This window comes from Pangasianodon hypophthalmus, chromosome 17 (genome assembly GCF_027358585.1).
Source record: "Pangasianodon hypophthalmus isolate fPanHyp1 chromosome 17, fPanHyp1.pri, whole genome shotgun sequence".
NCBI lineage: Eukaryota > Metazoa > Chordata > Actinopteri > Siluriformes > Pangasiidae > Pangasianodon > Pangasianodon hypophthalmus.
This window is the reverse complement of record NC_069726.1, coordinates 19,151,037-19,167,803: the sequence shown is the minus strand read 5'-3', so window position 1 is coordinate 19,167,803 and position 16,767 is coordinate 19,151,037. Positions and strand designations below refer to the sequence as shown.

At 37.6% G+C, this 16,767-nt stretch overlaps 1 protein-coding gene across 1 annotated transcript in view; it reads left to right on the top strand.

The window, feature by feature from the left end:
- The window catches only part of anxa4 (annexin A4), a 17,013-nt gene extending 2,794 nt beyond the window's left edge, over positions 1 to 14,219 (top strand). The window contains exons 2-13 of the mRNA XM_026942791.3: positions 1,849 to 1,897; positions 3,536 to 3,623; positions 6,658 to 6,752; positions 9,558 to 9,671; positions 10,227 to 10,317; positions 10,772 to 10,851; positions 11,608 to 11,664; positions 11,764 to 11,857; positions 12,351 to 12,446; positions 12,860 to 12,918; positions 13,053 to 13,175; positions 13,970 to 14,219. Of these exons, the coding sequence (XP_026798592.1) occupies positions 1,889 to 1,897; positions 3,536 to 3,623; positions 6,658 to 6,752; positions 9,558 to 9,671; positions 10,227 to 10,317; positions 10,772 to 10,851; positions 11,608 to 11,664; positions 11,764 to 11,857; positions 12,351 to 12,446; positions 12,860 to 12,918; positions 13,053 to 13,175; positions 13,970 to 14,029 (966 nt within the window). The 5' untranslated portion in view covers positions 1,849 to 1,888 and the 3' untranslated portion in view covers positions 14,030 to 14,219. The remainder of the gene's footprint in view (positions 1 to 1,848; positions 1,898 to 3,535; positions 3,624 to 6,657; positions 6,753 to 9,557; positions 9,672 to 10,226; positions 10,318 to 10,771; positions 10,852 to 11,607; positions 11,665 to 11,763; positions 11,858 to 12,350; positions 12,447 to 12,859; positions 12,919 to 13,052; positions 13,176 to 13,969) is intronic.
- The last annotated feature ends 2,548 nt before the right edge of the window (positions 14,220 to 16,767 follow it).

Genomic DNA, 16,767 nt, shown 5'->3' with positions numbered 1-16,767 from the left:
CTGAATTAACACATCCAAAACACACATGCAGTACTGAATTAACACATTTAAAACACACGTACAGTACTGAATTAACACACCCAAAACACACGTACAGTACTGAATTAACACATCCAAAACACACATACAGTACTGAATTAACACACCCAAAACACACATGCAGTACTGAATTAACACATTTAAAACACACGTACAGTACTGAATTAACACATCCAAAACACATGTACAGTACTGAATTAACACATCCAAAACACACATGCAGTACTGAATTAACACATTTAAAACACACGTACAGTACTGAATTAACACATTTAAAACACACGTACAGTACTGAATTAACACACCCAAAACACACGTGCAGTACTGAATTAACACACCCAAAACACACATACAGTACTGAATTAACACACCGAAAACACACGTACAGTACTGAATTAACACACCGAAAACACACGTACAGTACTGAATTAACACACCGAAAACACACGTACAGTACTGAATTAATTCTTACAGCTCCAAAAAACACCTACAGGACTGAATTACCACGTACAGCTCTAAAAAACACATTCAGTACTGAATTAACACTTACAGTGTTACTTACACTCTAAATAAAACACATAATTCTTCATTCTGATTGGTCACAAGGTGTTATTAATTTTCTATAACAGCAGCTCGGACAATAGTTTCAGCTGTAATTCAAACGAAAGGTTTAAGTTAATGCACTCAATTCTAATATCTTTTCTATAGTAATTTAGAAATGTCTTTTAGTCATTTCTATAGTAACAGCTCATTCACAGGGACTTGTATGGCGGATGCTGTATATGATCCAAGCCTAAATAAACAGATTTTAAAAAATGTTGTTATTTAACAAAGAAATCCCTATGCTCACTGCTATGGAAAAGTTTTAGGCTAAGAGACTTTATTTAACATTTATGGAAGGTCTCCAGTGTTAGCACTTTCCACAGGAAAGTATTCAGGACTTTGCACTTTATGATTTCTTGGTAATATAACAAGCAGTGTTTTTTTGTCAACTACAAAAGAGAGAAAAAAAGGCTGGTGAGGGAACGACTATAGCTGCAGTAACGCAAGTGATTACAGGTACTAACTTGCCTCAAGGATGTTGTATAGCATTAAATGTAACTATAAACAGTCAAGACTAAACAATTTGAATTCATCAGCATTGTGGTATAATATAATATAACATAATGCATACAACCTACAGCATGTATAATGCATGGTATATAATAATACATAACAACATTACATACATATATATATGTGTGTGTGTGTGTGTGATGAACAATTTATATAATCTCATACACAATAGATTTGTGTGTGTGTTGAAATGCTGCACCTGCCCTGTAACTCACACCAGTAGTCCTTACCTGAAGATCAGTCATTACCACTCCATTAATCTTAGCAGTGAGACAGTTGCTCAGGCAGATGGTGAGCAGTGTTTGGTGTAATACACACTCAAAATGGTGATTCGCTCACTTTAGTTCTGTTTCAGGTTAAACTCTGTTCGTATAACCCCGCTGTGATGAATGATTCACGTGGGTTGAATGGTGTGTGTATGTGTGTGCGTGCACTACGGCGGTGTTTAGGGAAAACCCTTTTGTTTTTGTGTGTAAGGTGAGGCAGGAGGTAATTACAGGTGTGTGTCTGTGTATGTGCTCCTTAATGAGAGGAAACCTGAGCCAGGGAGGTACAGCACTGTTATTTGTTTACACTGCTGTTCGAAAGAGCAGGGGAGATTCCTGACATCATCGCCTTTAAAAAGGAGTGACTGGTAGAGAGAGAGTACACTAGAGGTCTTGGCTTTAAATAGCTTCTTCTTTTCTCCTGCAGTTTGTGCATCTCTGTCGTTCCTGCTTGAACGTGTAACATCATGGCAGCGGTAAGTTTCAGTTATTCGTATAACATTCAAAATACACGTGTCTTTTTTTCCTTCCAGTCAGTGAACAGGTGATTTAGGCATAACAGACTGATATCACTGGATACTGTATTGTATTGTATTTTTAAAAGTACTTTACACTGCTAATGTGTTATTCCTCACTCAGAGCAACAGTTCTGTCTGACATGTTATACACACTTGCACAAAAATCTTGTCTGGTTTAGAATTATGGCATTGTCTTCTCATTCAAATTGTGAAAAATAAGACAATAAGAAGATTGTTCTTATGCTGCCTATCCTGAAGCCTGATTTGGCTGAGTGACAGGCATTCCTAGGTTAACAAGTGTGGTGCTTAAATTAAATCTCATCAGCCAGACACTAATTTGATCATATGACATCTACACTTTCACCCAGTGTTAGATAACTTGATAGTAAGCTTGGTTAGATGCGTAACATAAGATACCCAGTACTGTATAAGTAATATCAATGTTCATTGGTTAACAATATTGCAATACTGTGTTTAGAGAGCAGTTAGGTTAAATTGTTAAGTTTAGCTTAAGTAATGTTGCAAAACTATTGTACAGTGTAATTTAGAAATACATATGCTTTTTATGCTAATCACTACATCAGGCTGAAGAAGTGAAAAACTGTTTTATCAGGGTTTTTTGTTATTTTTACATTAGTCAGGTAAATAGATTATAACAAATGTGTCACCATCCAAGTGAGTCAAAGAGTTACTCTAAATTTCATAATCCAAATGCATGTTAGCTAAAGCGTGAGAATTACATCCTGATTAGCTCATTCGGGTATTACAAATAAGAATGTGCACATAATCAGTACACAATAGATTTCCACGCTGAACACGTGCAATGTTGTTGTGTGTTTTACTTTCAGCTGTGTGTATGAGGCAGTGTATTATGGATCAGTTATCAGGATAAATGCAATAAATGTTCTTAATGAAGCACTGATATGATAGGGCACAATAACACTGCAGGGGTGTACATTTGTTGTGCCTTGTTGATTTAGGATAATTATTTAATTGCATTTTAGAAAATGAAATCCAATGTAATGTTATTTTGTTGATTAAACGGTAAAATAAGATTTTGTCATACAGTCACTGTTGAAAATATCACAAACTGACCAGTCTAGAAAAAAAAATTGGCAGTGAGTCATTTGAGATCCAAAAGAGTCGATTCGATTGGAGAGCTGAGCCAAAAGATCTGACTTACTGAAAAGATCCAAATTTTCCATCACTAATAGTAGACACTTTAGCTTCCATTAATCCCCGCATATCTCCGCTGGGAGGAGGCTGTCTACGTAGGTGGTATTTTTGGCAGCGAGATAAAGCGTGTGATGATTTGGGCATGAAGTTTACACAATGCCAGGCTGGAGGCTTCCATGACTGCTTATTCAGCTTCAGTGTAAACAAAAGAAGCAAACATCACACACTAAAGATGTCTTGGCTGACTGACTACATGTGGAGTAAAAGGGAAATTGTGTACATATCATTTCTGGAATGCTTCTTGATGAAAATATTTCTTCTTGATGTAAATATTGTGATAAAAGTTAAGGCAATTGTGCTGTACGAGAGTGTGATACGGACACATGGTTGAGTTGCACTAACCGTTTTCTTGGGTTTTAGCTTGGAAACCGTGGTACAATCTCACAGGAGCGGGATTTTGATGCTGAAATCGACACAGAGAAACTGAGAGTGGCTATGAAGGGAGCAGGTGAGGGAAAATAGTAATGAATTGTTATTTATGCAACATCATTCATTCGATTCTTTAGGAAACAGTTCCCTGCTTTTTTATATTTAATATTTCACCACAACTCAATTCTTTTCCGATATTTTAATCATCACTTAAAGCAGACATCATAACAGTTCCACAGTGCGTTTGAATGCTTAATTCTGATTGGTCAGAAGGTGTTGATTAATTTTCTATAACAGCAGCTGTGACAGTGGTTCTGGCTTTATATTAGCAAGGTTTAAAGGTTTATATTAATGCACTTGTTCTGATACATTTCTATAATATCAACTTACACAGGCACTTCTATAGCGAATACGCCACATAAACAGATTTAAAATAGTATATAATTGATTATATGCTGAAGACTTCCGAAAGGAGATGTTTATGTAATATTTATGGAAGGAGTCTCCAGTGTCAGTGCAGTCAACAGTCAAACCAACACAGGCTGCAATTTGTTTATTAACTTCAAGAAAGATTAAAAAAATAGAGGCTTGTGAGGGAATGACAGTTTATAGCAGCTATAACATCAGTGGTATTGGTAGCTCAGTGGTTAAGACATTGGCTTTCTGACCAAGCTGCCATGACCCCTGGGCCGTTGACCCTCAACTGCTCAGTTGTATAAATGAGATGAGATAAGGGTGTCTGTCAAATGCCATAAATATAAGTGATAACAGGAACCAACTTGTTTCGGAGACATTAAAGGCAAGCATAAATGGATAAAATGTACATCATGTTCTTTAATAAATAAAACATTGTTAGGGTTTGGCAAATTTCTGTTATATGAGGAATAAAATACTTTGTGACGTGCTTTATCTTTGTAAATATGGCAAATATTGTAAATATATTATTAGTGTAAAGTTATGTTTAATTATTTGCATTCGTTTTGGAAATTTGTTGTTTATTTATAGGTCTAGCTAAGGGTCCCTGTAGGACTAGTGGTTAGGTCCCGGTGCTCTCACCGCCGCAGCCCGGGCTCGATTCCTGGCCAGGGAACCGACCCCAGCCACTGGGGTCACACACGACAGTGCACTCCCAGTGCCGGTCCCAAGCCCGGATAAAACTGGGGAGGGCTGCATCAGGAAGGGCATCCAGCAAAAAAACTGTGCCAAATCAAATATGCGGACCAGATGATCCGCTGTGGTGACCCCTAACCTGAGCAGCCGAAAGAAGAGCGACAACAACATTTATAGGTCTAGCTAGCTAGTTGTTACTACCTTCTTCAGTCAAATTTAGCTACCAGCTTAGCTACTTTATGGCAGAACCTGATAATATTGTTGACCTGATTTTGAAACTTATGAGGAGAGAGTGAGAATTGAGAAGAACTGAGAAGTCAGGGAGTAAAAACAGTCCTTTCAGCTCTCTTGGTACAGTAAAGTTGATTGGCAGACGGGACAGATAGTGCTGTAACCACGCACATGTACTGCTGGACTCGTCACATGTACTGCTGGACTCGTCTGCTGACAGACAGATGTGCTTTCCCTATTTTCAAAACCACCAGCCGCCGCTCCATCACAACACTGCATTATTGATTATTTTCCTATATCACCATGCCCTGTCGTGTTTAATTACTCATGCAATTAACATTGCAAGCTATTTTTCATTCCTCTTTATTCCAACAGTCATGTTAAGACGAAGCCAAACAGAGAGAGAGAGAGTGGTGGCAGACGTGACCTCATTGTTTTTTTACTGGAATGTTAAGACACTTGTTGGCTAATTTTTGAAGCATGGGCTAACACCACAACGTGAAATGTTGTAGCATTTAATTGCGTTAGAGCTCAGAGCAGAAGGACGTTTCTGTGATATGAGACATGTTGTTGACACACTGATGAAGTTAGACTTCTGTAACTGGCATCAGCTGAATCCATCGTGAGGTGTGTTAACAAAACACTGCACACACACACACAGTTAGTACATCTGAATTCAAATTACAGCCTGTAGTATTGTCAGAGCTACTGCTATAGAGAATTAAACATCACCTTCTGACTAATGAGTAGTTGAGAATGCATTTTTTTTTTAATTTGTATAGATACCCCAACTATTCATACTTAGTCTCAGCTCTTCATAAATGATGTAATAAAATTTGCACAATTTCAAGAAACATTTGCACAAATTCAAACAAGGGAGCGTGATGTCTTTAGATTTGATTTTATAATTAGGAAATCATAAGAAGTGGTGTGAGTGCTAACCCCATCCCAACCCTAACACTGACCTTTATCACTTTTCATCCAAATTAAATGCAAATTGTTACAAATTTAGTGTGAGACCATGCTGAAAAAAACATGTCCTGACTTCTAAGTTCAGTTCAGATAATTCACTTTTAAATTCTTCCGTTTATAAAAAACTGTGAATCTCTTTCTCTTTCACTCAGTTATAATTGAGTCGCTATGTCCATTTTTTTCTTTCAGTAGGATTTTAACACAACAGCAATAATTACACTAAAGTTTCATTTTTCAGCACTTTCTCCACCATGGTTTGGAACCCAACCTTTTTTTTTTTTTTACTTTTTTTCCCATGAAACCTTTGCTGGATGTTTAATAGAAAGAGATATTTTAAATTGTATTCTCTTCATTTATCTGAAAGAGGATGTGAACTTTGTAACCTAAATCGCTTTAAGGAACTAGCGATTCTGCTTTTCGCTTGATGAAGAAATTAATTTCCTGTAATTGTAGAAACTGTTTTGTTTTTGTTTCCTGTTTTCTTGTCATTTCCTTAGATGTGATGATGAGTTTTATTCATTATCTATTTATGCTTAATCTGTGAAACTCCCAGGATCCTTTGACTGACTGTCTTGACTGTCAGAACTTTCATATTAGTTTCACTGTGTTAAATTATGAATTATGAATTATGGTTTATGAATAACTAAATAATGAGCTTAATTAGCTTCTGTATTTGTTCCCATATCTTTACTTTGAGCTGTAAAAAAAGAAATGGCATTTTCTTCTTCTTCTTCTCCTACCTTATTATTATTATTATTGTTATTATTATTATTATTAGTTAATGTGTTGTATTTTTTTAGGCACCGATGAGGCAACGATTATCTCCATTCTGAGTCATCGTACGATTGCTCAGAGGCAGAAGATCAAGGAGGCGTATAAAGTTGCTGTAGGAAAGGTCAGATTTTTTTTGCTGTTTTTAGCTGATAGAACTGATTTTCTTTTTCATTTGCGTTTCTGTTGATCAGCACTGAGATGAGAAGATGTTAGAAGACTGCAGATATTAAACATAATCAGTACAGGTGTATTGCTGTAAAATCTACACAGTAGGTAGGTGAATGGAGGGAGGGATGGATGGATGGATGTACTTTATTGATCCCTGAGGGAAGTTCCCAGAGGGTAAGATCATTCATTAACAGTGACTAACATCTCCATCTGAAATCAAACACGCTTTGTCAGTTGTATGATACAGAAGATGGTGGTTTTACTACAGCATTTGCATTTATGCTCCGTTCACAAGGAAACACGATAACAAAAGCGCGGCTGATCTTAATTTATGGCTGTGTACATGGGTTTGTTAAAGGAGAAGTACCAGATGTTTATTATCAGCTCGTCAAGAACAGCAAATACATTGTAGAGCGTTATTGATCTCTCAGGCGACATGTCCGTGATCTTACACAGTCAAACAGCTTAAACAGCAAAGCATGTGATGAAGGGAACCAGGAAGGTCATGCTGTTTGCAAAGCATCTGGAAAGAACAGATTTCCCTGTGTGTGTGTGTGTGGACAGAAAGTGTGAGTCACTTGGGTGGAAACGTCCAGCAACCCGTCTCACAGAAACACACACATGTTCTTTTCTTGCTTCACTCTTTCTTTAGCTGTAATTTGCATTTTCTTGCCTGTAAATATAATATTTTTTGCATTCTCTTTTTCTCTCTCTCTCTTTCTCTCTCTCCTTGTTTGTCTCTGTGTCTCTGACTAGACACAAATGTTACAATCGTGCAAACACAACACATACCACTGTGTGTGTGTTTTTTTTTAATGATTAACTCCTATTGAATGTCTGTTTCTGATTATATAGGTTGGTATTTGGGTCAGGATTGTGAGCAGAGCACTAAAGTCACATTGTTTTCCATTTTAAAACAGATACTTGCTCAGTATAATGTAGAAACCAGAAATGTTTAGCTGCAGAATGTGTGTATCAGGCTAGTTACCTATTAAACTTAGCTAATGTTAGTGATGAACACTGCTTTTCACTCCCTGCTGTTAAAGTATAATTGAAAACCCGTTTATGTCTTCATGTGACAAATGGTGTCTCTCAGTGGGTTCATCAGTGTGCAGAAGTTTGTCTACTATTTGCACATGATCCTTCAAGATGCCATTTCACCTCACATATCATATGTACACACACAGGAAAATGGAAAACCTCTCTCTGTCTCTCTCTCTCTGTCACTCTCTCTTTCTGTCTCTCTCAGTTCACTTGCTCTCTCTGACATTTTGATAAGAAGTGGCTGTATTATGATGGCTGTATTGAGTTACAGTGTTGCTAAAACATTTAAATCTGTCTGTATCATATATCAGGGTATCACTGCATGTGTGTGTCTCTATGTGTGTGTGTGTGTGTGTGTGTGTGTGTGTGTGTGTATTCATTTGTGTGTTTTTGTATATACTGAATATATTTGCATCTTTCTTGTCTATGGATATAAATTCAACCACACATATCCAAATATATGCATACAGATTAGGGCTGTAACACAGTGTGCTATCTGTATTCATATCTGTTTAGTGCTCCAAATAGTCGTATCCATATTCGAATTCAGATCTAAACTGGAAGTGGGCATGATTTAGATCGGAACAAATAACAACAAAATAGCAATTTGCAGAACGTAACTTTAGTCCTGAACTAGATGTCAAGTTTTAACTAAAACTGAGTTTTTCTGACAATAATATACATTGAAATTTCTACTTTAAGAAAACATACATATATTTCATATATTTTTTAAAATTCAGTTTGTAATCAGATACCGGCTGTCAAAATGTCCATGATGCACCTGCTCTGTCACATCATCACCTGCTCTGTCACATCACTTACAAAACCTTAATAACAAGAAATTTAGCCAGAAGTGAGTGAATTAATGAGTGAGTATTTCCTCAGTGATGTGAGCAACGGCAATGATTCTCCAATCATGATAATATTTTATCAGATTTACTTCGGGTTTTGGGTTTGGTACGTTCCAGAAAGATCAGAAAAGTTCAGTGGACATGCTATGAGAATGTACAAAATGGGGTTTAAATGAGGTCTTGTCAATATAATGCCTGTGTGATTTTCCTAGAAGATTTTCTTTTAATAACAACGGAAAATGATCATTTAAGACCGACAAAAACTGCACAATGAATGTGCAAGTTAATATTTTTAAAAGTGATTTAAATGGTTACTTTAGAAATGATTATATTGGAAACCCCAGCAGGGATGTTGCCCTGGGCACAGAAATGTGTGTACACCACTTGTTTCCCCTGCAAACACTGAGAAAAAGAAGAAAAATGTGTCTCCTTTGTCCAATGTCCAGACTTTCTGGCCTAGTTTCAGGTCTTTTTTGTGGCTTTTGAGATGTAGTTAGAGTGGGAATATCACTGAGAGCTGGCAAAAGTGCCTGCTGTCAGCTTCACACCTTTCAAGCTGTGCATGAGAGTAACACCCTTTGTTATTTCCTTCTGCATGACTGATCCAGATGCACACCTCTATTCTCAATATGAAGTTTTCTGGCAAGCTTTCTAAAAAAAATAAAAATAAAAAAAAAATAGTGTCTATCTGTATTTGTAGTCATTTAGAACACAATATTCGTTCAATCTGAATAACATGTTAGTATTCAGTTACATCCCTAATATAGCTAAAATATATACATTCATACACACACACACCTGCAGACACACTCATTCATACACATACTATGTTAAAATTTACTCTCTGCTTTGATGCCTTTTAGAATTTGGAAGATGATATAAAGTCGGAGCTGACCGGTAATTTCGAGAAGGTCGTGTGTGGGTTGCTGATGCCGGCGCCCGTTTACGATGCCTATGAGCTGAGAAACGCCATCAAGGTGAGTGCATCCTTTCTGCATTATCAAGTTATGTTTATTCATGCAGCACTATGTTACAAAGGCAGCTGCTATCTGAACCCGTTTTAGGAAGCATTGCACGTTTCTTTCTCAGTGTAGTCAGTCCGTTAATTCTGTTCACCATATCAAACATGGTGACCAAACTGTTGCTCCATGCAGAGTCATTATTACTGATAAGCCCGTCATGTAGATTATAGTTGTATTTGTGTTTTTCTATTTGTAGTTTGCCAGAAGTCAGGGGTCTTTAATGAGCAGTAGCTGTGTTCAATAGCTGAAAAATATGCTGGGGAGCCAGTTGGAAAAACTAGCATAAATAATAAACAATAAACAAATGGCATGAGCTAAATGAGTTATGATGAGTTATGATGTGCACTGCATTGGCACTGAACAGCATTCCAAATGCAGTGGTCTCCTTTTTGGTTAAAATGAAGGATGCAGCTAATGCAGTTGTGTTCTCCAGAAAGGAACACAGCTAAGGTTATGGATGAGGTCTTGTTTAAATTCTCATGCTAGTGTCTGGTGGTATGTTCATTTCAGGGTGCTGGAACTGATGAAGCGTGTCTGATTGAGATTTTGGCTTCAAGGAGCAACGCTGAAGTTAAAGCTCTTACTGCCACCTACAAGAAAGGTACACATCCTTCATATACATTTCCAACATGTTCGAATCATGTTCAGGGATTTTAGAACTAGACTAGTAGTCTAGTAGAGGTGTCCTTGAGTTTCTTGATTTGTGATCAGTGATGTGGTAGGGCAGGCAAAGATTTGGTACATTACGATACATTATGATACGTTACTCTAAGTTGACGATATGATACGATATAGATTCACTATTGTGCAAGCAGTTCAGCTTTAACTGGGAGGCTGTGCATTCTCTCCTGGGACTGACACCCCCAGAGGCCACACTTTTACTGAGACTGAAAGACACACCTGATGTACCTGACCTCAGGTGACATGGTGTGTTAGGTTAACATTATTCCTTAGGCCTGTGTCCATTCGATATTTTTTGCATAATGATATGCATTTTGATATGCAAATGATGCATGGCTTTGTGTTCTTGTCTGATCATGTTGTAACGATGGCAGAGTACGATCGTGATCTGGAGGATGATATCTCCGGAGACACATCTGGCATGTTTAAGAGGGTCCTGGTGTCTCTGGCCACGGTAATGCACCATGCAGCACACACACACACACACACACACACACACACACATCCTGCCGGTGTGTTTTGCCTTGCAGATGCAGTGTTGAGGCCACAGTGCACCTGCACAGGTGTGTTCAGTCCTCCTGAACGAATGAGTGCACATGTGCATAGATTTACATGAAACTGCAGCATTGTGCAACACACACCTTTAAGCTTTAGGGCTCTTAAAGGAGCAAGAAGCTGCTACTCCTACTCCTCTTCCTACTACTTCTATTACTACTCCTATTCCTGCTCTAACTTCTACTCTTCCTCCTCCTCCTCCTCTTATTACTTCTACTACTACTATTACTACTACAGGGTGTCTGAAAAGCCAGGAACCAATGACAGTTAAACTACATATAGATAACTTTGTATTTATTCTTTACAGCATATGTCCTTCATGTTCATCCTTACACTCTACGCATTTTCTCAGCCACTGTATTGTTTTTGCGGATTTTGCTCAACCAACCATTGGGTCCTGACTTTTCAGACACCCTCTATTACTACTCCTATTCCTGTTCCTACTACTACTATTTAAAAAAAATGACTGTAAAATTACAATTGTGATAGAAATAAGAAGAAAAAATGAATAGTTCACATAAATGAAGGTGCTGATGCTGTTAGGAGATTTAAACCCAATTAAAAGTAATTTAAAATCAGTTCTAAATAAACTACAGTGTTAATTGTTCTCGTCTCTTAATGACTAACAACTTTCCTTTTCTTTTCTTTTTTACAGGCCGGGAGAGATGAGAGCACCAAGGTGGATGAGGCACTCGCTAAGCAGGATGCCAAGGTGAGCATGGAAAATGAATGCCACTAAAATGTGCATTATTAAACACAATAATGTTCCGTGTTCTTATGTAACACATTGTTGATGCTTGCTGTTCTGTAGGAGATCTTTGAGGCGGGTGAGGCGCGCTGGGGAACAGACGAGGTCAAGTTTCTCACCATCTTGTGTGTGAGGAACAGGAACCACTTACTTCGAGGTGCGTTCATCATGGCTAGGTTTATATCTAATAATGCTCACCGTCATCCAGTTCCCTTATCAGCTATATAAATAATATTCATTTGAACCTAACTATGGTTTTAATAATTCATTTCATATGGAATATTTAAAAAAAAATAATAAAAAGCTGTAATGGCTCAAGTAGATAAATCTGATGATTTGTATTTGCCTAATGTGCCTAATATTGGAATGGTTGATTTATCTGTATTTTGGGATTTACACTGGAATACGTCCCTGACTCCAAAAATTTTGAGATCCTCTGCTGTAGTGCACTAATTTCACACTGTATGTAGTGCACTAATACAGGGAGTACAGTGATGAATCGCAGAGGGACCAGAGGAGTTTAAACAGCAGTATTAAAAATCATAGACTCAACCCTGACTCCTTGTGGTAGAAAGTTGCAAGTGTTTTTTTTTTAAATAAATTGTAATTGTAAATAAAATAATTGTATTTTCTCCCCCTTTCTGTTGTAGTGTTTCAGGAGTACCAGCAGATTTCAGGCCGGGACATTGAGGACAGCATTAAGAGGGAGATGTCTGGCTGTCTGGAGGATGTTTTCCTTGCCATAGGTCTGGAATTTTATTTCATTAGTTGTACAAATGTCTTTCTCCTTAACACATCCTTATTACTCAATAATCTGTTATTTAAAGGAACATTCATTCCAGCATAAAACTATCATTTAGCATGCATTTATCAGCCTCAGTATTTTGGTCAAATTTTGTATAGTTATTGTGTTTTTATGTCCATCACCAACAACAACAACAACAACAACAAAATAATACTAATTCAACCCACTGCAGATCAGGTGTTCTCTGTAAAATCTGAGTCACAATTTTTGTCATGAGAAGAAGATTTTCTAGTATTCAGACTGATTCTGGCCTGAGTCTCCCTTCGACACTAGCTCCATAATGTAGCTGTGTGAGAAATCTCAGTTTTATTCAGACAGGGTAATGAGTGTGTGTTGTGTCTCTTTGTTCTGCAGTAAGGTGCCTCAAGAATAAGCCAGCATTCTTCGCTGAGAGACTTTACAAATCTATGAAGGTAAAATAAGTAGAGCAGAAATAACAGGATCAATCCACACAGTCCATTTTTAAAAAGGGAACGTACTGAAGTGTGTGTGTGTGTGTGTGTGTGTGTGTGTGTGTGTGTGTGTGTGTGTGTGTGTGTGTGTGTAGGGTTTAGGCACCACTGACAGCATCCTGATCAGAGTGATGGTTTCTCGTGCTGAGATTGACATGATAGACATCAAGGCCGAGTTCCTGAAGATGTACGGAAAAACTCTGAACTCCTTCATCAAGGTGAGTAACACACACACACACACACACACACACACACACACACAATGTTTTCTTTTATTCCTGTATCCAGTTTGCCTATTTGGCTGAGAAATGTGCAGTAAGGTGTGTTCTGATTGGCTGAGAGCAGTATAGTGTGTCCTGATTGGCAGACAGTTGTACTTAATCAATATCTGGTGTAATCACTGGTCCATAGACATCTTGTGCTTTACTTTCAGTCCCTCTGTAACACATATAAACAATAAAGAATCCCAAATGCTAAATCCCTAATACACACATAACTGCACTACTTTTACCCTATGTAGTGTACTTCGTTAGGAAAGACAAAAATTATCTCAAAAGGCTCAACACTGGGCACATGGTACACTACTTTTCCCCCTAATAGAGCATTCACATTCAGAGTAGAGACTTGTGAAAACTTCTGAAAGCCTAAAGGGTTTGTGGTTTCTTGAACAAGTAACTTAAGTTGTCAATCAAAGAAGGTGGATGAGTATAAACAGGAAGACTGGGCAAAGCCTTGTCTTTTCAAACAAAATTAAAATAAAAAAGCCAAAAAGCATCATGTGTTACTGCATGAATTAAATACACAGCATGAAATAAAAGAAATGAACAGAAGATTCAAACACACTTCAGATCTTCTCAGGATTTCTCCTGTGACGCCTCTCCCCAGGATAACTGATGAAGCAACGCTCAGACCGCTAGTCCCTGTGGTGCACAGAAAATCATTACCCAGCCTTATGTGAAAACTGTTCCTGCTGTTAAATGTACTTTATTTCTTTGTGTGTGTTTTTTTTCAGGGGGACACATCAGGGGATTACCGAAAGATCCTTCTGGAGCTTTGTGGAGCAGAAATCTAAGCCACGAGTCTACTTCATTTACAATAACATGACATTTATTAGGAGTGTGTAATATGTTTGCTGAGTTGACTGACTCCTATCCATTAACGTGTAGCTAACTTGTGTGTTTTTGGTCCAACCATATAGCAAAACAATGTCCAATATTTCACACTGTGTAATGCCAAATAAAGTGCTTTAAACTCACTTTAAATTGTATCTCTCTCTGGTCTCTTATTTCCAAACCAAGCTAAGAGGCTAAGGATATTTATAGTTTCCAACTGCATGCCTTAGCTACACCATCTGTGCATAAACAGTGTATTTAGTATTAAAATTAGTATTAGAACAATTAAATTGGAACCATATTATAATCCAAACTGCTTACAAAGTTTGTAAATCTGAAAGCTGCGTCTCTTACCTCAGCCTGATGGTGGCACTGAGATGACGTTACATGCTGAGGAAGAAAGTGATTAGCTTCAAGATGGAACTATGACTGCAAACGTGTTTTTAGCTCTCTGACATGCTTTTGTCCATTTATATAGAAAACAATGTGTCAAAGCTACATGAGCAAGTCTGTTTGAGATAGAATACCTCAACAAAAACGTTCACACAATGCTAAACTGGAAGCTATAAGCTTGTTAGCTACATTAGCTTTGTAGCTCCAGTGTCAAACCTAAGACGCAAACTTCAAACGTTAACAACCTGAATAAAATGAGTGAAGAAACATAATGAGCGAGGATGTTTTCAAACAGGTGTACTGCATTAAGCTATTAACATCCTATAAAACCACTGAGCACAGTTAACCTCCATTTTAGATAAAGATAGCAAGAGGAAAAGAGGAGCTGATGGGTGTCAGGAGCTTCATTCTGCTTAACTGGCTTGGGTTTCAATACTGTGACTAAAATGACATCTGGGTTTGGATTTATGGGAAACACAGCAAATAGGGTCATATTCAAATGACCATGACGTTCATGCATTAGTGTGATATATAAGGAAAAACAAGTGCCAATTTTCTTCAGGTGTCAGAGAGTGTCAGGAAGAACAGTCAGTCCACAGCTACACAAGTAAATTATAGTAGGGTTGCAGCACATAAAGCGCTTACTATAAGACCTATTCATTTGTGAAGGTTCAGTAGAGCAAAACACACACACATACATACATACACAGGTCTACAAAGGTGTCTTTTACTGCATTCTGGACAAGTAGGTGAGTGCATAGCATGCAGTGTATCAACAGGATAGTGCCTGAATGCTGGACCTGAGTGAGGGGGTCCGGTGGCTTTGTTGGAGCATGGTTTGGGTCCACTCGTCTCTTTAGAGCAGGGGTTAGCAATTACATTTGACCTCATGTTGAGGAAATACCATTTGGGCCAGGTACCATCTATAGGTCTATAGTTATACATTTCAGTATTACTCGCTGAAAGGAAACTTAATTTTTTAACCCAAAAATGTGTTGGAGGATGATTTTGGTCCAGAGTAAACTCACTTGTTCATCTGGCTGCTATTTGATAATCCCCAAATCAATACAAAGTACATCTAACTGACACCCCCTGATGGGTGGGGTCTCTGCTAAGATAACTCCACCCCATCCACAGGGCACAAGAATTCACTGAATGGCTTGATTAGGATGAAAATCATATAAATCATATATTACGACCTTCATACTCACCAAATCCCAACTCAGTTGAACACTTATGGGAGATTTTAGGGCAGCATGTTAGCCAGAGCTCTCCACCACCATCACCAAAACAACAACTAAAGGAATATCTTTTGGAAGAACAGTGTTCATCACTATAATATAGGTTCAGTGATTTGTAAAATCTATGCTAAGGAGCACTGAAGCTTTTACGGCAACTCATGGTTGTCCAACATCATACCAACTTGGGCCATTGTGTACATTTTATTTTTGGCCTCAACTGGACTGTTTCTGCCCCCTAGTGGTGGCACTGCACATGTGCTCTGCTCATTAAACACATTTGAATATGAAAGGAAACAATTAAATCTTCTCTCCCTCTTAGACTGACCTAACCTATTTATCATATTCTTATTAAACACACTCCTCCATATGTGTCACACAAACATTAGAAATGACACAATAATGCTTGTTAAGATTTGCTGGTACATTTATTTTATTAATCTCTGTTTAAAGGATATTATTAAACACTCTTGATGGTGATATGAGACTATTACATGAGATCTCAGCATTTTAGGATATATATATCCTCATTTAATTAAGTCAACAGCATCTTCAACCTTTTCATTTTTTAACATATAAAAACTCTCCAGAGTCAAAAACTCTCCAAAAATCTCAAAACTGTTGAACAGATTCACTGGTTTACACTTGGGTTCATAAGTTTACATACACCTTGCAGAATCTGCAAAATGTTAATAATTAAAAAAAAAAATAACAGGGATCATAAAAAATTGTTTTTTATTTAGTACTGCCCTGAATAAGCTATTTCACATAATAGATGGTTACATATAGTGCACAAGACAAAATAATAACTGAATTTACACAAATGAACCAGTTCAAAAGTTTACATACGCTTGATTCTTAATACTGTGTGTTGTTACCTGGATGATCAACAATGTTTTTTTTATGTTTTGTGATAGTTGTTCATGAGTCCCTTGTTTGTCCTGAGCAGTTAAACTGGCCACAGTTCCTCAGATAAATTCTCCAGGTCCTGCACATTATTTGCTTTTCCAAATCTTCTGCATATTTGACCCACATTACAGAAGGCAACATGATACATTAAGAGCCAG